This window comes from Sceloporus occidentalis, unplaced genomic scaffold (genome assembly GCF_023333645.1).
Source record: "Sceloporus occidentalis isolate IW3139 unplaced genomic scaffold, rSceOcc1.0.p SCAF_32, whole genome shotgun sequence".
Taxonomy (NCBI): domain Eukaryota; kingdom Metazoa; phylum Chordata; class Lepidosauria; order Squamata; family Phrynosomatidae; genus Sceloporus; species Sceloporus occidentalis.
Genome location: NW_028317012.1, coordinates 4,761,139 through 4,787,393, shown reverse-complemented (window position 1 = coordinate 4,787,393; position 26,255 = coordinate 4,761,139). Strand labels below are relative to the sequence as shown.

At 40.6% G+C, this 26,255-nt stretch overlaps 1 protein-coding gene across 1 annotated transcript; it reads right to left on the bottom strand.

Moving 5' to 3' along the window:
* Positions 1 to 887: 887 nt before the first annotated feature.
* LOC149298574 (chymotrypsinogen A-like) lies at positions 888 to 16,437 on the bottom strand. Its single transcript, XM_089487405.1, has 8 exons — positions 16,386 to 16,437; positions 16,235 to 16,306; positions 13,339 to 13,373; positions 12,918 to 12,997; positions 1,709 to 1,797; positions 1,446 to 1,616; positions 1,230 to 1,363; positions 888 to 1,049 (listed from the first exon to the last, which is right to left on the bottom strand). Exons 1-8 carry the CDS (start codon positions 16,435 to 16,437, stop codon positions 888 to 890), a joined length of 795 nt encoding a protein of 264 aa, XP_089343531.1.
* Between the last annotated feature and the right edge of the window lie 9,818 nt (positions 16,438 to 26,255).

Below are 26,255 nucleotides of genomic sequence, written 5' to 3'. Positions count from 1 at the left end.
TGCCTGGCCCATGATTGGACGTGAAGGGGTAAATGCCCATGGTTTTGGAACGGGATGTTCAAGAAGCACATAAATAGGTGTGAGTCCAGATGCATTTGGCCATGTAGTGTATGTGAGCATACAGTATTGTGTTAGCATGTGTGTGTAAACATATTTGAATGTATGCTGTTAACACGTGTGTGCATGTTGATGTAAAGCGTGTGTCAATGTATGGCTTTAGAATATCAAAGGTGAGCCTAGGTTTAGTGGTTCCTATGTGAGTGGATGAGAAATAAGAGAGACACTGTGTATATAGAGCTGACGAGAAAATTCCCTCTGCTTTTGCTGAAAAGGTAGATAAAAAATGTTGTTCTATTTGGGCTTAAGCCCCAGATCTGTTTGGAAGCTAGCAATAAGCTTCAGAGACTTATCCGAAAGTGTTCTACATTTTCTATATTGCTTAAAAAAACTAGTTTTTCTCTCGTTTAATGTTGGAACAATGATCATTTAGTTTTGGGCCAGTGTTATTTTAATCAACAATTAAATGGGTAAAACGATGTGCCATCTCACAGATTTACAACATATCACCTTATTTTATTTACCTCATGTGTTCTTTAGTTTTGTTTATGATGATGATTTAAGAAGACACTAGAGATGGTTAGAAAGAAAAGGCTGTGCCCCAGCAGAGATAATTTGTTTACCATTATTAAGCAAGCATACTGTTCCACTCATTTAGTATTTGTTCGCAGGAGAAACCTATCATGGTTGACATAAAGTAAAAATTATGGCACACGGACATTTGGCCCATACTTTATGTTGTGAATTAGATTTGTTTTCTTTGAAAGGAAATCTCATAAATGTTCCATGTCGTTCTTTTATTTAGAATGTAAATATACATAACAATACATTTAATTAGCAGCAACAGTCTGGTCCAACCAGGCTCTAAGAGCAGTGACACAAGCATATACTGCTGGGGTTGATGTAGAGCAGGAGGAGCTTGCCCAGGACACAATTCCAGCCAAGGTCCAAGCTCCATTCCTCTGGCACACAAGGGGTCCACCAGAGTCACCCTGAAAGTAAAAGGCAATATATTACTATACACTTTAGATGTGTTTGTGTGTGATCTACTCTACTAAATATATCATCAAAAATAAAATACAGTTATCACTTATATTTGTATGTTCAGCCAGTGATGTTACATTTTGTGTACAACAATACTTAAGCGATATAGAGAAGTTTGTAGAACATACCATGCAGGAAGAGGCTCCAGATGCACCAGCACAGATCATGGTACTAAGGATCTTGCTTCCCCAGTATCTCTGGCAGTCAGTGTTGTTCAACAGAGGAAGAGCCACTTGCTGCAGTTTGCTTGGGGTAAGGCGGGCTAATAAGAGCAAGAAAGTGAAATTCACAATAGGGAGGGAAATTAAATGAAAATGTCTACGTATAATATAAACCTTTCTTACATGAAGCATCAATATATCCCCATCCAGTTGTGACACATCTCTCTCCACCATTGAAAGCATCGGCGCTGGCAGCAACACACACAGGAGATACACGCGTGTTGAAAGTTGCAGCACTGGAGAGTTTCAGCAGAGTGATGTCGTTGTTAATGGTGTAGGAGCACATTTCTCCATAAGAATCATAATATCATTGTCAAATTTAATCTGCAGGAAATCTTGTTTGTAGTGTCCACTGGTTTACTTTCGGTTAGCTATCATTAATTATTTATTGCTTACCCTGGCAATAGTCTTAGTCTGAATGGGTTCTGCAGAGGAAGAGCGATCATATTCACCAAGAACAACACGGTGAGCAGTTCTACAAGGAAAATTTCAGTTTCAATTATTAAGAAGTAAAACGAAAACCAATGGAAATAAGTAAGACTGCAGAGGTAGTACATTATAGCAGCGCCATCTCTTCAGGAGGTAATTACCTCTCAAAGAACAGTATAAAACCCAGACATAGTGCCTAACTCCTTAACCCAGTGGGATGTGGGGTGGTAAAATAAAATAAAGCTAATCGAGTAACAAAGCACATCCTACACCAATCACCAAATGCCTCATCTCATGCCCAAGTCTGTTATTTCCTCTTTTGTTTTTTTTATGCATCTGTCCTTAAAAATGATATGTTTGAACTAGCACTTTAGTTGGGATTAAAGATAAGGACCAATATTTGATGATCAATATTTTTTTTTATTTCCACAGGCTCTTTAGTCCCAAGGGGCTGGACAGTGGTACATTTATTCACACCTTTTCTCTGCTTTTCTCATGATCTGTTTATCTTCCTATTACTTAGCCTTTTTTCACTTTGTTGAAGTGATGTGTATGTCTTCCTTCACTACTCATAGTATCAAAGAAAAGTGATGAAGACCAGTGTGAAGGAAGGTGTGTGGAGAAAAAATGGTCTATATACTTTCCTTTATCGCTAGACCGGATACCCAGCTGCAACCCGTAAAACACACTCTCCAGGTGTTTGGAAATTAGAACAAAGATCACTAGGGGGCGCTCGTGTATACCGGTCAAAAAAATAAATAAAAACAGAAAGAAACAATAATGGTGTAATATTGTGTGCAAATAGTGACAATGTGTGTCAATACTATGCACTTACAATGTATATGTATATTCAGGCCTCGTAACCATCAAATCCTCCGGGTGGACGTATACCAGGTATATGTAAAAAAGCAGAGAAAAAAATAGGAGCCACAATAGTGTGGTATCAAATGGTTGTCTCGGTACGCAAACGTGGAAATACACTTACACTTTAGGTGAAGGTATAGTGCCCATATGTGTTTGACGTTCCTTCTCAGCTTTCCTTTGGCTTCTCCGGATCCGTATCAGTATTCCACTGGTGTATGTCTGTACCCAGTGGGTAGATAGAATTCAATCCACAGTATAGTGGGATAAAATACTATTTATTTAGGGCAATGTGCCAAATAAAAGCTAAATAACAACAATCCACAAAGGGATCTATTAAAAAACAAGATAAAAAGTCCGTAAAAAGAGCTCTATAAAATCCTCAACGCTTTTCGCCGGGTATGTGGCTTCATCAGGAGTGATTTCTGTATTGATGTGTGGTCCTTTTAAATCGTGCCGGGCGCCATCTTGGTTCTCCGGCGTCTGACGTCAATACGTTTTATGTCATCATCCCGTCTGTCCCATGGAACTCAAGGGTGAGTAAATAAAGTTTTATTAGTTGGTGTACAGTGTATCTTCTGTACATCTATTTGTTCCGATGTTACAGCAACGAGAGGTGCTGGTAGGTGGTGATGGGCATGTGTGGGGCGGTAATAGATATCGCGGAAACAGTGCCGATCGATGGCAAAGTGCCCGTGTGTGTCGTATAGATCAGTGGCAAGATGCCTGTGTGGGGCAGTCCGTGCATGCGGACGGGGCAGTGATAAGGGTTACCGGTGATATGTACAGTTTGTCTGTACAGCTTACAGTTCTAGAGGGGGCGTGTCCCAATGCGCCGTACAGTAGCGCTGGAACAAATAATTTGTTCCGTCGCAGAACGAAGTTTAGGAAGTAGTAATAAACAAATAAAAATAAAGTGTTAAAAACGTGAGTACAGTAAGTGTTTGAGTACGGTCAATGTATAAGTGCAATAAGTATTTGTAAAGTGTGTAATTGAACTGGGATGTTCATGTTTTGTTTCTTATTTTGTTAGAAACAGGCCCTGATCTCAGGTGTCGTTTTGGAGCAGGAGAAATTCACCGTGGGTGTTGATGTCTAACGTGCCTCGATAGTAAATTCCCTTGTCTGCGTTGTTATGTGTACCTTCTAAATAGGAATGATATCAAGAAATTAGGTAGAACAAAGTTCAATGAATAAAAAAAGAGGAATGTTTTCCCCAAAATTTCTAAGTGAATTTCAATAAACAAATAAAGAGGAATGTTTCCCCTGAATTATATTATGTCCATATATAATTGGTGTTATTTTGATGCTTGAATCAATGTTGACTGATTTTTCAAATAAAAATAAATCTTGAATGAATTTCTAATAAAGTATGATGATTTTCTTCTTATTTGAGTGGTTTATGAGTAGGTATATTGCTTATAATGATAAATAGGGGTTCATTATATATTATAACGGTCTATAAGGGCTGCATCATATTGTTATAATTTATATTGTAAAAATTTACATATATGTCAAAATGTCCAGCTCCATTTTTAAAAGTTTTTAATTTAAAAATCCATTCGGTTTCACGTTTGGATAAATTATCTATCGTACTACCCCCTCTCCAGTTGGGGGGAACCCAATCTATACCGATAATTTTCAGGGATTCTATGGAAAATTTCGGGCACGTGTTGCAATGTCTGGGAACACTATGTTTGGTGTTTTTGTTTCTTATGTTCCCAAGGTGTTCTAGTACCCTCTCTTTCATGGGTCTTATGGTCCTGCCCACATTCCAACAGGTAAACTATATTTTTTTGTTAGACAGTTTATGAAATGTTTGATGATGTATGTTTGACCTGTTTTTGAACCTATAAATTGATTGTTTTTTTGGGGGAAAAATGTGCACATCTTACAAAAGCCACATTTATGGACCCCTTTTGGTTTGTTTCCCATAAACATAAGGGGGTTGTTTGTTGCTATTTGTTTTGGTAGGACGCTTGGGGCCAGTAGGGTTTTTAGTGATCCAGTTTTCTTAAAAATTATCTGTGGCCTGTCAGGTATTACCATCCCTAAAATGTCATCGTTTTTCAATATGTGCCAGTGTTTGTCTATGATACGTTTTATTTTGTTGGCTTGAGTGTTGTACTGGGTAAAAAAAGCAAAACTAAAGTCCCTCTCTTTTGAAGATGACCTATTTTTATTATTCCCCAGTAGTTGCTGTCTATCTATTGCTTCTACTTGGCGGAGATTGTCGTTGAGTTTTTCTTCTGGATAATTTTTTTCAATGAATTTTTGTTTAATTTCATCAGCCTTAATTACAAAATCCTCTCTTTTCGTGCATTTCTTTTTTACCCTCAAAAATTGACCCTTGGGTATATTGTTAAACCATTGAGGATGATGGCAGCTGTTATAGTTTATGTACCCGTTTCTATCAGTGGGTTTGCTGTAGTTCCTTGTGCATATTTGGTGTTCCTCCGTGAAGAGTTCCACGTCTAGAAACTCAATTTGATGTATCTGTTCGAGGTGAACTTTAAATTAAATTAATTGTTGTTAGTGTATTTTATGAATTTGTTTAGATTATCTTCCGATCCTCTCCAGATTATGAGGATGTCGTCTATGTATCTCTTCCAGAGCACCAGGTTTGCACCGAATGGGTTGTTATTCCATATGAACTGGTTTTCCCATTCTGCTACGAATAGATTGGCGTAGCTCGGTGCAAACCTGGTGCCCATGGCTGTGCCACAAAGTTGGAGGAAGAAGTCATCCTCAAACCAAAAATAATTGTGCTTCAATATATAGTTAATGCATTTCAAGATAAATGATTTTTGTAGTGGGTCCATATTGCTGTCTCTTGATAGGGTTTTATTAATAGCCTCCAATCCCTGTTCATGATCTATGATGGTGTATAGGGAGGAGACATCCATTGTGGCCCACAGCCATCCTGGAGACCATGATACATCTTTTAGTGTATTGAGAAGATGGGTAGTATCTTTAAGATATGCTGGGATATTAGGGACATACTTCTGGAGAAAATGGTCGACATATTCTGATGTATTACACGTGACTGAATCTATGCCACTGATAATAGGTCTAAAGGGTGGCTCCTTTAGATTTTTATGGATTTTTGGAAGGAAATAAAAGACCGGTAGTTTGGGGTGTTCTTTTCTTAGATAATTGTACTCCTTTTTATTTAGGACCCCTTGTTCTAGTCCTTCTTCCAATATATCATATAGGACTGTGCTAAATTCTTTTGTGGGGTCTTTCCCTAGTTTTCTGTAAGTGGTGGTGTCCTCCAAAATTCTTCTAGATTCTTTTATATAGTAGAGGCGGTCCATGACAACTGTCGCTCCCCCTTTATCTGCCTGCTTGACTACTATGTCATGTTTATCTTTTAATAATCGTAAAGCCGTTTGCTCATTTTTATTCAGGTTATATGTTTTTGTTTTGTTACCCAGTTGTTCCAGATCTTTTAATATGAGATCAGTAAAAACTTCTATGTGTTGACTTTTTTCATTTTGTGGGAAGAATTTGGATTTGGGTCTAAGTTTCGTATGTGAAAAACGTTCTACAGTATCATCCCCATTCGTGTCTACTTTCTCTGGTCTACAGAAAAACCTTTTTACGGTAAGTTTCCTGAGGTATTTTTGAGTGTCTAGGAAGAGTTGAAATTGATTGGGGCCTTTAGAAGGTGCAAATTTCAGACCCTTCTTAAGAAGACTAATTTCATTTTGTGTGAGTGTGGTAGATGAGATGTTAATTATACCTTCTTTTTCTGGATTTAATATCTGCTCATCCGTTGTATCCCTTCCTCTCCCCCTCTGGCCTCTTGGTCTCTTGTGTACTTTCTTTTCTTCCAAGGGCTCTGCTCTAGGGGTATGTACCTGTTCCTCAATTCTATAGCTTCCCTTCTTGGGGGGGTTTCCTTCCGTTTTGTGCCACCCTTTCGGGATGGCTCCCTGTCTAAAAAAGCCTGCTCGTGTGATGATTCTGTGTTCATGTGGTTTGTATTGTGAGTACTGTTCCGTCGTGTGGGTGACGGTATTTTTCTAGTGGGTAAAGGAGATGGAATTCTGGGCCGTATGTGTGCAGAATGATTTGTGTATGTGCCCCTATTATGTTGTTCAATGTGTGTTTTTCTAAAAGGAATAGTTCCTCTATATTGTCTGGATTTATCCCATTTGGATCTGTCCCATCCACTTTATTGTGTGTAGGTCTTGATGTATGTATTCCTCTTTCCATATCCTCTCTGTCCCTATGGAATTTTCTCTTTTTGTTATGAATAATTTCCTCTTCTATCTTGCTTAATTTATTTTTCATGCTATTTTTATTTGATGTAATGAATTTTTTATCTATTTTTGTTTTTATCTCTTCCTCTATTGATTTTATTTCCTCTTCAATAAGATTAAGTTGTTCTCTCTGTTGTATAACAATCAATTGCATTAATTTATAGAAGCACTCATCCAGTGTCCTGTGCCAATTTTGCACCAAATGCGGGGCTTTTGTGGATTCTTAGTCCTCTGGGGATCGTTTTGGTTTTTATATATTGTTCGATGAAAGTGATTTCCCACCACCGTTTAATTTCTTTTTCCATAAGCCTTTCCATTTTTAGAAATAAACCTGTGTCTGGTGTGAATTCTTTAGGTGTCTGTGAAAAGATATCCTCGAGTTTCCTATTTCTTTCTTCTCTCCAAGAGAGAAATGATTCAGTCCCATGTGCCATTGTATTAATATTAAATATTCTCCCATCCTTTCAACTGGAATTCAAGTGGAGAAAAACGTATATGTATCAAAGAAAAGTGATGAAAACCAGTGTGAAGTAAGGTGTGTGGAGAAAAAATGGTCAATATACTTTCCTTTATATCGCTGACAAGGGAATTTACTATCGAGGCACGTTAGACATCAACACCCACGGTGAATTTCTCCTGCTCCAAAACGACACCTGAGATCAGGGCCTGTTTCTAACAAAATAAGAAACAAAACATGAACATCCCAGTTCAACTACACACTTTACAAATACTTATTGCACTTATACATTGACCGTACTCAAACACTTACTGTACTCACGTTTTTAACACTTTATTTTTATTTGTTTATTACTACTTCTTAAACTTCGTTCTGCGACGGAACAAATTATTTGTTCCAGCGCTACCGTACGGCGCATTGGGACACGTCCCCTCTAGAACTGTAAGCTGTACAGACAAACTGTACATATCACCGGTAGCCCTTATCACTGCCCCGTCCGCATGCACGGACTGCCCCACACAGGCATCTTGCCACTGATCTATACGACACACACGGGCACTTTGCCATCGATCGGCACTGTTTCCGCAATATCTTTTACCGCCCCACACATGCCCATCACCACCTACCAGCACCTCTCGTTGCTGTAACATTGGAACAAATAGATGTACAGAAGATACACTGTACACCAACTAATAAAACTTTATTTACTCACCTTTGAGTTCCATGGGACAGACGGGATGATGACATCAAACGTACTGACCTCAGACGCCGGAGAACCAAGATGGCGCCCGGCACGATTTAAAAGGACCACACATCAATACAGAAATCACTCCTGATGAAGCCACATACCCGGCGAAACGCGTTGAGGATTTTATAGAGCTCTTTTTACGGACTTTTTATCTTGTTTTTTAATAGATCCCTTTGTGGATTGTTGTTATTTAGCTTTTATTTGGCACATTGCCCTAAATAAATAGTATTTTATCCCACTATACTGTGAATTGAATTCTATCTACCCACTGGGTACAGACATACACCAGTGGAATACTGATACGGATCCGGAGAAGCCAAAGGAAAGCTGAGGAGGAACGTCAAATACATATGGGCACTATACCTTCACCTAAAGTGTAAGTGTATTTCCACGTTTGCGTACCGAGACAACCATTTGATACCACACTATTGTGGCCCCTATTTTTTTCTCTGCTTTTTTACATATACCTGGTATACGTCCACCCGGAGGATTTGATGGTTACGAGGCCTGAATATACATATACATTGTGAGTGCATAGTATTGACACACATTGTCACTATTTGCACACAATATTACACCATTATTGTTTCTTTCTGTTTTTATTTATTTTTTTGACCGGTATACACGAGTGCCCCCTAGTGATCTTTTTTCACTACTCATAGGCAAGGTAGATGCTAGGCTAGAGCTCAATCTACATGGGGGCACCTCCCCTGTGGTGGACCAGTCTGCTGTAGAGGAGATGCCACCACAGAGGAGCAGGGACAGTTGTCATCGGATAAACATACTTTATAGAGCCGAGATTAAAGAAGAAGTCAAGTTACTGATGTATTCTCCACCATACTGAATTGTAATAAATAGTGTTTAAGCATATCAAGAATTGGGAATGCACTTTTTAATAACAAAAATGATTCAGGCACTTTAAAGTAGAAAAGCCTCTGCAGATCTGATTGCGGTTAAATCATTATCTCCAGAGCTTCTTGAGATTGCCTTTACCTTTAAAGGCTCGTTTTCCTCCAAGAAGCTACTTTTTCCAAATCTTAGAAGACATTATTAAATATCAAATTTACCTCTCAGATTTTTGGCAAGGAAATACGAGACTGTTCTTAGCACATAAAAATCAGAGACGGAATAAGAATTCATAGTTTGATGGGCTCAGGTAAGGGACATTTCCCTTTAAATTAAGCCATATCCTCCACCAAAATACATCCTCTATTTAATGCCAATGTTCCATGCATACACTTTTCAGCATAATGAAATAGGGGAGTAATAAAAGGTGGCAGTTACAATTTAACAACATTCACCTGCTGGGAGCAGAAACAGGACATTTCTAAATTCAGATTCAGAGACCCTTAGCTCAGCCCAACAGAGTACAAAGCTCTTAAATTGCATCACCAGCCACAAGCACAGATAAGCATTGTGAGGTATTATTTTTTTTGCCTAACATTTGCATCATTTTTTAAAGATGCTTGGAAAAGGGAAATGTATGCATTCTACATTTACTATATATAAAATTACCTATTATAGTACAATTAAATAAATAAGTGTATTCCATTTTGGTTAATGGTGTTTCTTTGATCAGAATCTCTACAGCTATTATTCTTGATAAATTCTTTTTATTCACAAAAATATATAAGTGCCTGGTGGTCGGGGACTTGAGGACCAATTTTTGATCGTCTGCACAGTCATATTACTGCATAAAGTGGGGTAATGGCAATGACTGTTCTTATTCCCAATCTGGTAATCTAGATTTCTGTTGAGCTAGTTATTAAAGATTTCCCTCTAAACAGTACTCCACAGTGGCGACTCTAGAAACAATATATAGGGGGGGCACACAAGATATCACAGTCAAACTGGGGGGGCATTCATAATTTCCAAAAGTAATGTGCTATGGAATTATACTTTTGTTATTGGGCTAAAATAATATTTGATCATTCAACATGGGAAGCCTGAAGCCACAATTGAGTGCGACTAATCCTTGAAATAAATATTATAACACAATAAATAACTTTTCCACTAAATGATTTCAGGGCCTTGAACGTTTTGTCCCCTGAAGTCACTACAACTTCAGGAGGGCATTTTATCTCTGGATAAATATAAATTAAATAATTCCTACTGTAAGTTAAGTGTCAGGAACAGATGACCAAACACACACACCAACACCCAGACACACACACCAACACAGGCTCTGTCACACCAACACTCAGACACACACACCAGGACAGGCTCTGCGACACCGACAACCAAACATACACACACACACCAGGACAGGCTCTGCCACACAGACACCCACACACATCAGGACAGGCTTTGCCATATCCAAACACACACACACCAGGACAGGCTCTGCCACACAGACACCCACACACACCAGGACAGGCTCTACCACACTGACAACTGAACACACACATCAGGACAGGCTCTTCCACACCCACATCCAAACACACACACACACGGACAGGCTCTGACACACTGACACCCAAACACACACCCTAGGACAAGCTCTGCCACACTGACAACTGAACACACACACCAGGACAGGCTCTGCCACACCAACACCCAAACATACACCAGGACAGGCTCTGCCACACCAACACCTATACACACACACCCGAGGACAGGCTTAGCTACACTGATAACCAAAAACACACAAACAGCAGGACACAATCCACGTCACAGACATCTGCATCAGGATGGATTTTAGTGTTTTTGCCCCTGCTGCCCATATATATTAATATTAGCCCCAGTTGCCGATAGCAGGTATAGATCAACACATTAACACACAAACCAAGCTTTGCATGGATAGATCAACTGAAATTCACTTGTGATCTCAGCACTGAAGGTATATATCAAGTAAACAGAATCAGACATACAAATCCTGTATTTGCAGGTATACAATAGTATATGAAACGTAGCATTGCAGGTATAGATCAAATAAATACATGGAAACAGCATTGCAGGTATTAACTGAATAAGACATACAAACACTGTATTTGCAGGTATACATAAATTATGTATGGAAATATATAGATATGGATCTACAGAATAACGCAAAAACCCAGCTTTGCAGGTAAAGATCAATTGGAATTCACATAAAAACACGGCATTAAAGGTATATTTAAAACCCCCTAAATTACAGGCATAGATCACAGGTTGCACACCCCAAAGCCAGCCCTGCCGTCCACACTGCCCAAACAGCAATCACACTCCTATCATACCCAGGCAACCAGTAAATGCTGGTACCTAGGCATGATGGGACTGTGCTTGCTGTGATTGCTGTTAGCAATCACACTCCTATCATGCCAGGTCAGCCAGTACATGCTGGTACAGGGTGGCTGTAAGTGATGTGTAGACCCCATACTGCTGGCAGCATCAATACACAAGGGGGGCAGCTAGCTAGGTTTTAGCATGTACTGGCTGACTTGGCATGATAGGAGTGTGATTGCTAACACCAATCAAAGTCCCATCATGCCTAGGTTCCAGCACTTACACATCCAACCAGTAAATGCTGGAACCTAGGCATGATGGGACTATGATTGCTGTTAGCAATCACACTCCTATCATGCCAAGTCAGCCAGTACATGCTGGTACAGGGTGGCTTTAAGTGATGTGCAGACCCCATACTGCTGGCAGCATCAATACACAAGGGGGGCAGCTAGCTAGGTTTCAGCATGTACTGGCTGACTTGGCATGATAGGAGTGTGATTGCTAACTGCAATAAAAGTCCAATCATGCCTAGGTTCCAGCACTTACACATCCAACCAGTAAACGCTGAAACCTAGGCATGATGGGACTGTGATTGCTGTTAGCAGTCACACTCCTATCATGCCAAGTCAGCCAGTGTATGCTGGTACAGGGTGGCTGTAAGTGATGGGCAGACCCCAAACTGCTGGCAGCATCAATAGACAAGGGGGGCAGCTAGCTAGGTTTCAGCATGTACTGGCTGACTTGGCATGATAGGAGTTTGATTGCTAACAGCAATCAAAGTCCCATCATGCCTAGGTTCCAGCACTTACACATCCAACCAGTAAATGCTGAAATCTAGGCATGATGGGACTGTGATTGCTGTTAGCAATCACACTCCTATCATGCCAAGTCAGCCAGTACATGCTGGTACAGGGTGGCTGTAAGTGATGTGCAGACCCCATACTGCTGGCAGCATCCATAGACAAGGGGGGCAGCTAGCTAGGTTTCAGCATGTACTGGCTGACTTGGCATGATAGGAGTGTGATTGCTAACAGCAATCACAGTCCTATCATGCCTAGGTTCCAGCACTTACACATCCATGCTATCACACACACACACACACACACTCATTTATTCATATACTCATTCATTCACAGATTCATTCCCTCAATCACACATTCTCATTCAAACTCCCTCCCCACCCCTTACCTGCACTGCAACTCCTGGACGCCGCTCACAGACTTCAGCAGGGGGCGCGGCCTCCCTCTGCCTTCTCTGGTAAAGCACAGAGGAAGCGGGACTGGAGCGGAGTCATGTGATGTCACGTGAACTCTGCTAGGTTCCGCTTCCTCTTTGCAGTACAGAAGACCCTCCCACAGGTAAGTAGCAGGGCTCTAGGTGCGGCCCGCGTAAGATCGGTTGCCTTGGCTGCCGATCTTACTCGGGCCGCACCTCTCTCTCCTCCGCGTTAAAAAAATAAATAAATAAAAAAAAAAAGAAAGACGGGATCCAAATTCGGCAGGGGGGCAACAGGGGGGGCAAGGATTAACCTAGGGGGGGCAATTGCCCCCCCTTGCCCCCCTGTAGCGACGCCACTGGTACTCCACACATAATTACTTGATTCAAACAAATAACCAAGTATTACTCACGTCACACTGCAGTGAGCAGCAGTAACAACCCAGAGGGAATTGATCAGAGATCCACCACAGAAATGGAATCCAGTGCTTTCCTAGTATACATTATTGCAAGTATACATGTATAGATATTTAAAGCAAATAACATTTTATTGGCCACTGAAATTAAACAGTTAATTATGGTTTTCAAAGGGCCGGTGTATAAATTTACAGCTTTGCATTCAAAAGCTCCAAGTTGCTTAAATCTTTTCATATTGTAGAATTGCTTTATCTTCAATGATTTCTGTCTAATAACATTAAATGGCAAAATGTTTGAAATATTTTCAGATTCTATAAACGGGGTTTTGGCCAATACATTTGGATTACATTTTTCATAGTTAAACTATTTTCTAAGAGTCCACACAATTATATAATCAAAATTAACATTTTACTTTACCTGTAGAGACACTTGCCATGGCCAGGACCGCGAAACTGCATTCTCACCCAGGGCCGGCCTTTGGGGTGTGCGACCTGTGCGACCGCACAGGGAGCCACACTCCAGGGGGCGCAACCGCCACCGTAGCGTACCGCTGCCGCCAGCAGCGTACCTAGCGGCGGGGCGGGGGCGAGTGGAACCCGGTGCCGCTCATCAGGGGAGCACCCGGCACCCCTCCAGAGACGGACAGTAATGTCCGCCGCTGGAGGAGCAGGCTCGCAAGGGAGCGGTATCGGAGGTCTTTAACAGACCTCCGGCTCCCTTGAGTGATTTTAAGCCGGTTCAAGGATCTCCCTTGAACCCGGCTTAACATCACTCAAGGGAGCCGGAGGTCTGTTAAAGACCTCCGATACTGCTCCCTTGTGATCCGCGCGGCAACAGCTGCTGTGCGCCGGGGTTTGTTGTCAGATCCCGGCGCACAACACTGAAGCCGCGCCCACCGCTGTCCGTGCCCTCTGACCCGGAAGAAGAACTGAAGAAGAAGAACGAAGAGGAGGAAAAGGAGCTGTAAGGAGAAAAGAGGAAAGGTAGGAAAGCATTCAGTGAGAGTGGATTGGTATGTGTGTGGATTGGTATGTGTGTGGATTAGTGTATATATGTGTGGATTGGTATATATGTATGGATTGGTATATATGTGTGGATGAGTGTATATGTGTGGATTGGTATATACGTGTGGATTGGTATACGTGTGGATTGGTGTACGTCTGGATTGGTATACGTCTGGATTGGTATGTGTGTGGATTAGTATGTGTGGATTGGTAAATGTGGATTGGTATATATGTGTGGATTAGTGTATACGTGTGGATTGGTATATATGTGTGGATTGGTATAAGTGTGGATTGGTATGCGTGTGGATTGGTATGCGTGTGGATTGGTATGCGTGTGGATTAGTATATGTGTGGATTGGTAAATGTGTGAGAGTGATGGGTGTTCCAATGTCTTTTTCATGATCTAATTATGCTCTAAAAGTACATCATAACTCACATCATTCTATACTGTTCCATACAGTGGCAGAGCTGGGAGGCAGAGGCCTTGCACCCCCACCGCAGGACTCCTGAAAGTAAGTGAACTTCAAAGAGGGAAAGGGTAGATAGTTAGGAGGGCGTATATAGGGAGAAGGGAGTGAGACAGGGGAAAGGGGGTAGATAGGGAGAAGGGAGTGAGAAGGGGTAGATACGGCAGAAGAGAGTGAGAAGGGGTAGATAGGGCAACCATACTCCTATCATGCCAAGTCTGCGAGTAAATCCTGGAATCTGGGTATGCCTGGGCATGATAGGAATGTGATTGCTGTTAATCATATATATATATGATATATATAGACTTGAAAACCGAAGTTGTTTGTGTGGTTATTTGGAAAGTCCCTGGAGTGCCGGTAACTAATTTTTGGACTTATATATATATATATATATATATATATACCGTATTTGCTCGATTATAAGACGACCCTGATTATAAGACGACCCCCCAAAATCTGAATATTAACTTAGGAAAAAAAGAAAAAGCCTGAATATAAGACGACCCCAAAGGAAAAAAGTTTTACCAGTAAATGTTAATTCATGTAAACAATTTTTTTTAATAAAAGCTATGATTGAGAAAAATATTTTTTTTGTTTTTATTTCTTGTATTTTCCAACCTGTCCCCCAGTTACACACATCTGCCCCCAGGCTTGCCACACCAATATGGCACTGTGGCCCATGATATGCCTTTTAACCCTCTATATGCCACTGTGCCCCATGGTATGCCTTTTGACCCCCTATGTGCCACTCTGCCTCCAGAAATGCCTTATACCCCTTTATCCCATTCTGGCATTTAGGGGGTTAAAATGCATATTATGGGGCAGAGTGGCATATAGGGAGGTATAAGGCATTTCAGGAGGCAGAGTGCTCTATTAAATGCCCCCTTAACGCCACTCCAGAAATGCCCTATGCCCCCAATTAACACACACACACACCCTCTCCCCCCCCCCCTCTCACCCCTCACCCCTCTCTCCCCTCCCCCCTCTCAGCCCTCTCTTACCGGTGCTTCCAGCCGGGGCAGCGGGTTGACGTCGCCTTCCGCTGCAGCCGGAAGGAGGTGGAGTTGGCAGCGGGGGTTTGTATGCGTCCGTCACGTATACTTTCCCCGGCTGTCAGAGATCAGAGTTCCCCACACCGGTGCGGCACCGGTGCGGGGAACTCTGATCTCTGACAGTCGGGGAAGGTCTACGCGACGGACGCAGACAACCCCCGCTGCTAGCCACACCTCCTTCCGGCTGCAGCGGACGTTGTCTACGCGGATCGCGTAGACGTCAACCCGCTGCCCCGGCAATACAGCAGGAAGCACAGGTAAGTGTGTGTATGATGGGGGGGGGGGTGAGACAGGAGGATCCAGGTCCCCTGCAGCGGTGCGGGGGATCTGGATCTTAGTCTCCTAATCAGACCTCTATTTGAGGTCTGATTAGAAGACGACCCCGATTAGAAGACGAGGGGTATTTTTCAGAGCATTTGCTCTGAAAAAAACCTCGTCTTATAATCGAGCAAATACGGTATATATAATATTATTTAATTGTTTTCTCCTATTTTGGTGTGTTACTTACTTTAAATAAAAGTGTTAGATTTTTTATGGTGTTGGGGGGGTCATATTCGGTTTTGGCCAGGTAAATGCTGCACTTTCGGTTTCAGTCCAGAATTCGTTTCGGTGCATCCCTACTACTAAGCCAGACAATTAAGTGGTAGGCCTAGACCACATCAATGTTTGGCATAGTATATAGTGATTGGGGTTTTGTTACAAGTTTTGTTACAAGTTTTTATTCCTTTCTTTTTTTGGGATGGGGGGCGCCAGAGGAGTAGTCCGCACAGGGCGCCAGAACACCTAAGGCCGGCTCTGTTCTCACCATTTACAATTCTGGCATATCCAGAAATAACTGGCTTGATGGCAGGGACACCACAACCTGATGTGTAAAAATAAAGACATTTGTATAAAAATATTCAAAACCAATTAATACAAATTATTTGTTTGTTAAAAATTACCATAGGTGCTCCCAATTAGGGCAATGCAGGACAGTAGCCAAAGGAAGGACATGATGCTTCACTTCTAAGGTAAGCTAATAGTCAGTGACTCCCATAGTTCTTATATACCCTCAAACTACCATTCAACCTGTCTTTGCTTTTTTTTACAAAACACTGTTTCTATAAATTGAACCGGTATCGGGTGGGGGGGCCTTGGGCTAAAATAAAATGAACAGGTGCCAACCTAGTTTTATCTTGGCACAGCTGAAATAGCAAATACAGTATACATTAACATACTTCATTACTAAACTAATGCAAGGTAATATTTATTAAAATTACATTGCTACCAGGAACCCTCTACACCCAGTTTATTAGTTATTTGTGACATTTGTTCATATGGACCCAGAAAGATATAATCCATTCTTATACATCAATTACTTAGCTTACATAGAAAAGTTAAGCACATCAAAAATGCTGATTACATTTTAAAAAAAATAGCTGCTTGGGAATGAGTGAGATGTGCAATAATGTTTGATAATACAGTGTTCATGATAGAATGAAGATCTAAAAGCACAGATAATCTTTGTGCACTCAAGAACTAAGTCTGCAATATGCAAAATCTATGGAATAGTACATGTAATATCACTAAAAAGACGCATTCATTATAAGTCACACCCTTCCACATCCCCTAAAGCAATCGTTAGAGGTTGAACACATTCTGGTCATGCTGGTAACCTGGTCTACTGTATGTATATACCGTATTTGCTCGATTATAAGACGACCCCGATTATAAGACGACCCCCCAAAATCAAAATATTAATTTAGGAAAAAAACAAAAAGCCTGAATATAAGACGACCCTATAGGAAAAAAAGTTTTACCAGTAAATATTAATTCATGTAAATATATTTTTTAAATTTCCTTTTATTTGCCAACCTGCCCCCCCCCAGTTATGCCACTCTGCCCCCAGAAATGCTTTATACCCCCCCTATTTGCCACTCTGCCCCATGATATGCCTTATACCCCTATATGCCACTCTGGCATATAGGGGGTTAAAAGGCATATCATGGGGCTGAGTGGCATATAGGGGGTTAAAATGCATTTCTGGAGGTATATATGCATATCATGGGGCTGAGTGGCATATAGGGGGTTAAAATGCATTTCTGGAGGTCCAGAAATGCATTTTAACCCCCTATATGCCACTCAGCCCCATGATATGCCTTTTAACCCAGCATGTACTGGCTGCCTTGGCTTGATAGGAGTGTGATTGCTGCTAACAGCAATCACACTCCTATCAAGCCAAGGCAGCCAGTACATGCTGGAACCTGGGGATGATAGTAGTGGGATTACAGCCTCCCTATGCCATGCTACAACCCCCACCCCCCTTACACATCCATGCTATCACACACAAACACACATTCACAAACATTTAAATACTCATTCATTCCATTAATCACACATACTTCACACATTAATCACACATACTTACCCCAAAACCCTCCCCCACCCCCTTACCTGAACTGCAGATCTCTCACTCGAAGACTTCTGCAGGGGACCGGCTGTACCAGCAACTTCTCTGGCCCCGCCCCCAGAGGAGGGAGGGGGAGAAAGAGTTCTGTGAGGAAGCTACAAGCTTCCTGTCCTCCTGCTTCTAACGGAAGAGACGCTGCTCGCGACCGGTAAGCAGCATGGCCCCAGCCATTTTTTTGGGGTCTGATTAGAAGACGACCCCGATTATAAGACGAGGGGTATTTTTCAGAGCATTTGCTCTGGAAAAAACCTCGTCTTATAATCGAGCAAATACGGTATATATATCTGGATATTTAACAAAGTATACACCACCTTTTCTCAGGACTACTCCTAAAACAGCTTATTTTATGTATGATTGCTAACCCTTCTCTTGATTTGCCACATTAAAGATGCTGTTCCACCTGGGATGTCCATCACTATATAAATGTTGTAGAGCCACCTTTAGGAACAATAAATTAATCATTTTCTGTTTGACTTTATTGGTCTCTCACATGGTTGTGAACAGGCCCGGACTGGGACAAAATATAGGCCCGGGCATTTAAGCCTGAGCAGCCCATTTTTATTTATTTATTTAATGTTAAAGCCCACCCTTCATGTACCATCTTTGCATTTACTCACTCATTCACACAAATCATTAACACATTCAATAATGCAGTCTCACAAATCATTCAAGCAATTCATCCACACATGAATTTACTAATTCTCATACGCATTCACACAATTCATCCACACATTTATTCATTCATTCTCTTACGCATTCACACAACCCCCTTTCCCCATCTTATCTGCCCCTTCTCACTATGTAGCCCCTTTTCACTATGTACCCCCTTCCCCACTTCTCAATATGTACCCCCTCTCACTATCTATCCCCTCTCAAAAACAAAAACTTTATTTAACATGGAGAATGTTAAAGTTTAAAAAAAAAACCAACAAAAAAACCCCGATGTTTTGATTTAAACTCTGTGCGGCCGCACACCCGTAAGGCCGGCCCTGGTGGGGGCTTCCCGGCCCCTTAGGGTGGCGGACCCGGTCACAGTTGAGGTGCCCCTTATGCCCTGCGGCCGTAGAGGCCGCATAGGCCCAGTCAGTCCGGTCCTGACAGGACCTATTTTAAGGTAGGAGCCTGGAGCTGCAGCTCCATCAGCCCCTAAGTCAATCCGGCCCTGCCGCGGCCCGGCCCACCGGGCAAATGCCCGGTGTGCCCGATGGCCAGTCCGGGCCTGGTTGTGAAGGAATTATGGCCCACTCTTCTTTACAGCTTTGATGCAGTTCACTGAGTTTTGCAGGCATTTGTTTATGCATAGCTCTCATAAAGTCTCGCCACAGCATTTCAATCAAGTTGAGGTCTGCACTTTGACTGGGCCATTGCTACACCTTGATTCTTTTCCTTTTCAACCATTCTGTTGTAGATTTGCTGGTGTGTTTGGGATCATGTCCTGTTGCATTGCCCAATTTCCACCAAGCTTTAGCTGTCAGACAGATGGCCTCACATTTGACTCTAGAATACTTTGGTATACAGAGGAGTTCATGGTCGACTGCAAGGGTCAAAAGGTTCTGTGGCTGCAAAACAAGCCTAAACCATTACCCCTCCACCAAGTCGTGCTACCATGTTCTTTTCAGAGAGAAGAGACTTTGTACTGTCATGAACTTTTACATGTAACATACTAACTGAGGCCTGTAGTGTATGAGATGTAACCCATTTCTTTGAGCGGTATGAAATTGTGGTGAATTTGCTGGGACGTCCAGGCAAAATTGGCAACTGTCTTCAGTGTTTTTTGTCTTCAGTGTTTTCTGCTTTTGAATAATATTTTTTACTGTGGAATGATGGACTTTTTTTTTTTGGAAATGGCCTTACAACCATTCCCAGGATGATGGGCAGCAACAATTGCTTCTCTGAGATGATTCCTGATGTCTTCTCTCCTTGGCATTGTGTACAACACATCTAAAGCTCCAGACCAGTGAGCTGCTGAAATGTCAGTTTTTATAGAGGTCACACTTGCTGATGATCATGTAATCAAGGGCATTTGAGTAGCAGAGCCTGTCTGCTACTTAGCATCTTAATTCTTATAGAAGCAGTAAGGGTGTACTAAGTTTTTCACATATGGCTTCTTCATTTTGGCTTTATTTTTATTAAATTAAACATCTGAGGTTGTATTTACCTAATGTTTAGACCTGCTAAAGAACAGATTGTGTATTGGTTTTGTATGCTTGTGTATGGTTGTTTAATGTAGTGACTACTGTAGTGTATTGCAGGGACTGCAGCAGACACTTTCCCCTGTTTGTGAGTAGAATTTAGTTAATCATAAGTTAAAACAAAACATACACACACATTATTATTATTATTATTATTATTATTAAAAACAAATAATTTTATGATTTTATGACACTTTAGTTCATCTACACTCACTGGCCACTTTATTAGGTACACCTTGCTAATACCGGGTTGGACCCCCTTTTGCCTTCATAACGTCTACAAGGTGCTGGACACATTCCTCAGAGCTTTTGGTCCATATGAACATGATGACATCACGCAGTTGCTGCAGATTTGTCGGGTGCACATACATGATGCAAAGCTTCACTCCATTCCAAAGGTGCTCTATTGGATTGAGATCTGGTGACTGTGTACAGAGTACAGTGAACTCATTGTCATGCTCAAGAAACCAGTTTGAGATTATGTGCACTTTGTGACATGGTGCATTATCATGCTGGAAGTAGCCATCAGAAGATCGGTACACTGTGGTCATAAAGTGATGGACATGTCAGCAACAATTCTCAGGTGGGCTGTCCCGTTTAAACGATGCTCAATTGGTACTAAGGGCCCCAAAGTGTGACAAGAAAATGTCCCCCACACCTTTACACCACCACCACCAGCAGTCTGAACCGTTGATACAAGGCTACCACAGCTATACTGTTAAATGTGGCATAAATTATGACCACTTTTGCACTTGATATATATTACATCTCCCTCTTGTTCATCCAACCCATGGATTAGCATATTGGAATTTGTGGGGTCTCCATCAGCCCTTATCAGGGGCGGGCTGGGCTGGGGGGCAGGGGGGCAATTGCCCCCCAGGCCGCCCTAAATCCGGGCCGGTGGGCCGGACGGACAACCGGCAGACGAGCATTCAATGCAGCCGCAAAGTTAAAAACTAAGCGGCCGCGAGCAGGATTGAATGCGGCCGTCATGCCAGTAGCGTACCTGGCGGAGGGGGGAGGGGGGCGGTCCGCAACTGTGGCAACTGTGGCTGTGCACCGGGACTTGATGTCAAATCCCGGCGCACAACACTGAAGCCATGCCCACCGTCTTCAGCGCTCAGTACACCGGAAGGACAAGAAGAAGAAGAAGAGGAGGAGGAGGAAAAGTGAGAGTGAAAGAAGAAAAGGTAGGACAAGATTCAGGGAGAGTGGATTAGTAAGTGTGAGAGTGATGGGTGTTATGCTGAATGTAAGTGTGTGAGAGTGATGGGTGTTATGTTGAATGTTTGTGAATGAGGGTTTCAGATATCATGGATGTGTAAGTGTTGGGGGATAGCTTGGCATAGGGAGTCCGTAATCACATTCCTTTCATGCCCAGATTCCAGCATGTAGTGGCTGCCTAGGCATGATAGGAGTGTGATTGCTGTTATAAATTTTTTTTTGGTCCAACTTTGGTGTGTTAACACTTTTATTGGACAGAATAATTCAATGACAGTATTAATATATATATATAATCTATATCCTATATATATAATCACACTCCTATCATGCTAAGTCATGCAGCACATGCTAGAACCGTGATTGTTGTTATATATATGTGTGTATATATATATATATATGTTAATATTGTTTTTTGTCTAATTTTGGTGTTACTTTTAATAAAGTATTTTAAAGTTTTTTTTGTTTGTTTTTTCAGTTTTGGCCAAGTGAATGCTGAATTTTCAGTTTCAGTCCAGAATTTTCATTTCGGTGCATCCCTACTATATACTATGCCAGTCACTAAAGTGGTAAGCCTACATCACATCAATGTTTGGCTTAGTATATAGTGATAGGGGTTGTCAGTGTCTGGCTCAATGTATAGGCACACATTGACGGTGATACCGCATAATCCCTAAGTATATAATGATAACAATTTTGCAGTACCCCTGTCAATGTTTGCCTAGCCATAGAAACTATGCAGTTTTAAAGTGTGTGGGGGGGGGGGGATTATTTCCTGTTCAGAGTAATTTTCATGTCCAGGGTGGATTGAACAAAATCACTACAGCTGTGGAAAGGATACCTAAACAGAGTGTTAAAACATTTATACTTTTAATTACTTTGAAGGGGTATACATGAATTTTGGGCAGTAATCATGCCTTAATCTTAATAGGTTGTTTTCAGGGTTATGTCATGACTACAGACTACCTGTCTTTTGATTTAGCAAAATGTTTAAATGTAGCTGCCATTTAACCCTTTCACATCCGATGACGTCCCAGATACATAATGCCCAAGTGGGCTTTTTGGCTCTGTGATGTATCTGGTACGTCATGTCAAAAAAATGAGCTGTTCAGGTGTCTGGAAAAAAAGAAAAATACCAGCACTGACCTGGAAGTCAAGGGTGCTTCCTGATCAATTGCTGTGAGTTAAGGATCTGCAGCAGTTAAAGCTGCTGTAGAACCAATCAAAAGTATGCTGATGATTATCAGCTCACTCCTGACAATATTACACTATTATTTTTATTTGTTATTTTTTCCCTATATGCACATGCGCCCCTATATTTGTCGTATCTATTGGTGAACACTGAGAGGAGTGTATATTGGGTTGCTGCAGTGTCATTTTAGGGGAAGTATTTATTTATATACATGATTTGTACAAAGACACGTGACATGACTGGTGTTTTTCATTTCTGTTTGGGTTTCTAATTTTCCTCTATCTATAAACCCTAGCATGTATATATATGGCATTCTCTAGTAGTTTTTATTCTAATATGAGAGATTTGAGAACACAGAAAATGAATAGCAATTTCTCATATGATAATGATGAGAATCATCCTTCACTAGAGTTATTTAATCAATTAGAGAGATTGGCTGAAAAAGTATTAAAAAAATGGTGAGAAGTCAACTTTTTGGAGCACCATATTACAGATAAACTAATACCTAGAGGATTCAGAATATATAAATATCCGGCTTTTGGGCATGAGAATACATCTTTTATGACTAAATGGAACAATACTTTAGATCATTGTTCATTTGAACTAATGAGACTACTAATAGAGTTTCAACAAGAGAGTCTGAAAGATAGAAGCAAATATTCAACAAACTGAAAAACTGATAGAACAGAAATTTGATACAGCAGAGATTAGATGTATGAGGTTTACTACTGTCTTTATGTGGTACAGCCATGGGAACCAAATTCGCGCTGAGCTATGCCAATTTATATGTGGCAGATTGGGAAACAAACCACATCTGGACCAACAACCCGCTTGGCGCGAATCTGGTTCTCTGGAAAAGATACATTGATGATGTACTCATAATCTAGCAGGGAGAAGTGGAAGATTTGCATACATTTATAACATACATTAATCATAATGAATACAATCTTACATTTACATCATGTGTGAATAGACAACAAATAGACTTTTTGGATTTAACTCTTTTTATTAGAGACAACAGGATCAATACAAAAACTTTCTTTAAGCCCACGGATGGGAACGGCTTTATTGATTTCTCAAGCCGCCACCATCCTAGTTGGTTAAAAAACATACCAAAGGGTCAAGTCACTAGTAGGAACTGTACGAATGATGATGATTTCACAGTCCAGAGTCATCACCTGCTGAATAAATTTAGAGAGAGAAATTATCCACAAAACCTCTTAACAAACAGCCTACAATCAATACAAGGGAAAAAAAGAGAAGAATTTATGAATAATAATAAGCATAAAAATAAGGAAAGTTTTGAGTTCTCCTTTCTGACACAGTTCAATGACAGAGCACCCCAGATTAAAAAAGCAATAAATAGATGTTGGCTGATATTAAGAGAAGATACCATTTTACAAAAACATCTGCCAGAGAGACCCAAGATTATCTACAAAAAATAAACTAATCTAAAGACTATTTTAGCCCCTAGTGCTCTCCCATCGATGGACAGAATGGAAGATCATCAACATTTTTTAGCAGAAAAATCTCCCGGATTCCACCGTTGTGGGAGATGTAAAGTATGTAAAACATGCAATATCCAAAAAAAGAAGATAACTTTTAAATGTACCAACACAGGGAGGGAGTATTTAATTAAAGATTTCATCCATTGTAACACTAAAAACGTGCTTTTTCTATTGGAATGCAAATGTGGGATGCAATATATTGGTCGCACCACAAGGGAACTAAAAGTCAGAGCATTAGAACACCTCGGAGGAATACGCAACATGAATATAAAACATAGTGTTCCAAGACATTGTAATACTTGCAAAATGTTTTTACTCCCTGAATTTAAAATTATAGGTATTGATCTGGTGTCAACACACCGGAGAGGAGGGGATATCAACTCAGCCCTGTCCAAAAAGGAGACCGATTGTATTTTTAAATTCCAAACTTATAAAAAAGGAGGTTTAAATACCGAATTAGATATACTTACCTTTATGGACTGGTAGCTATTACACATGAATTGTAAACAAAATGATTTTAATTTAATTTCAATTCAATTTTTTTTTATTCTATGATGATATTTTTTTATATAACTTAAGATCCATATATATTTTATACATATATACAATTTTTATAATTATACAATTTTAGTAAAATAATTTCTAGTGGGTTTTTAAATGTTTTCTCAACATTCTTAGTGCCATATATGTATGTTTTCTCTCTTTTTCTGTTACATTTTTTAGGAATAAAAATCATAATTTATATAAATCATAAATTATAACTTTTATTTTTGTATTCTCTAATTTATAAATTGCACTTATATATATTTAATATAAGTCTTACCTATCCTGTCGCTGTCCTATTGTAAATACTGCCTCATCACATTATAATAACGTCAGTTCAAAAGTCACACATATCTTTCAAAACCTCTGAAAAAGACCCCTGATACATGTACTTTCTCCTCCCCAAAAAAATGCTCTTAAAGAGCATTAGCTGAGAGCCTACCGATACTTGAAATCCGTGTCCAATAGCCAGAACATAGAGACACAATAACAAGAGGAAGGACTATACACGCTGGTGGGGAGGAGCTTAAACATATAGAAGACTGAGGCGTCCCCGTCGCATGTAGACACCGCAGACGGAGGACGGTTCAACATGCTGACGTGTTGAAGACGTATCCGGAGGTCGTGGGGAACGGGCAGCGGCATCAGAAGCGTAACCTGGAAGCTCTAAAGAACGGACGGACAGGATTTAAAAACAGACTTTGAACTGCCACGGACATACGAACAACTATTGTGGATTAGACTTTTTCTACTTTCTATTTTCTCCTGAAGAAGCCGACAAGGCGAAACGCGCTGAGAAGAGAAGGAGGATGCAACATTGCAGTATCGTTTGATAGGAGCGGTTTGGGATTTCTTTTCCCTTTTCTCCAGACTTTTAGGTTGAAGTGCTTCGTCCACACCTGCGATCCTGTAAGTGCATTTCGTTGCTTGTTTACCATCTGCAGGAAGATATTGCACCATTTGGTCTTTTTATCTATCTAATTTTAGATTTTATGGAAGAAATAAAGATCCTTTTACTATTAATATTATTGACAATATTACAATATTATTTTTATTTTTTATTTTTTCCCTATATGCACATGCGCCCCTATACTCGGGTTTTTCTTACTGGGTTTGTGTTAGTTATATACATTTTTAACAGCAGATGAGTTAATCCAGTAAAGATATTAAAGTATCCAATAGACCTAGAAAATTACCCTAAATTAGTTTTACCTTTATGACCCAGATTGTACAACAAGCTATAGTAGTTTTTAAAAGCTTTACAAATTTGAGATGGCATCAGCAATGCATTGTTATTAAAAATAACTCTGTTTATTCTATTTGGTTTTATCTACTCGATTATTGCTGTAATATAATTTTTATTTTAGTAGTAGAATTGGAGACAGAAAGACTCATTGCCAAAGAGAGTAAAACAAACCCCAAAATGTTCTTTAACTATATAAATAGTAAAAAGGTTAAAAATGAAAGCGTTGGCCCCTTAAAAAGTAATGAGGGAGAAGTTATAGATGGGGATCAGGAAAAAGCTAATCTATTAAATATATTCTTCTCTGCTGTATTCACAGAGGAAAATGAAATGCCAGGTAATATACAGCAGGATGAGATAAATGCCCCAGTACATGTCGCCTGTCTAACGCAGGAAGAAGTGCAGTGCCGCCTAAAAAAAATCAAAATAGACAAATCACCAGGTCCAGATGGCATTCACCCCC

Coding starts and splice junctions, on each gene's coding strand:
- LOC149298574 (XM_089487405.1), bottom strand. CDS start 16,437: ATGTCCTTCCTTTGGCTACTGTCCTGCATTGCCCTAATTGGGAGCACC. Junction 16,307..16,385: donor CCTAATTGGGAGCACCTATG/GTAATTTTTAAC, acceptor TTTACACATCAG/GTTGTGGTGTCCCTGCCATC. Junction 13,374..16,234: donor AAATGGTGAGAACAGAGCCG/GCCTTAGGTGTT, acceptor GTGAGAATGCAG/TTTCGCGGTCCTGGCCATGG.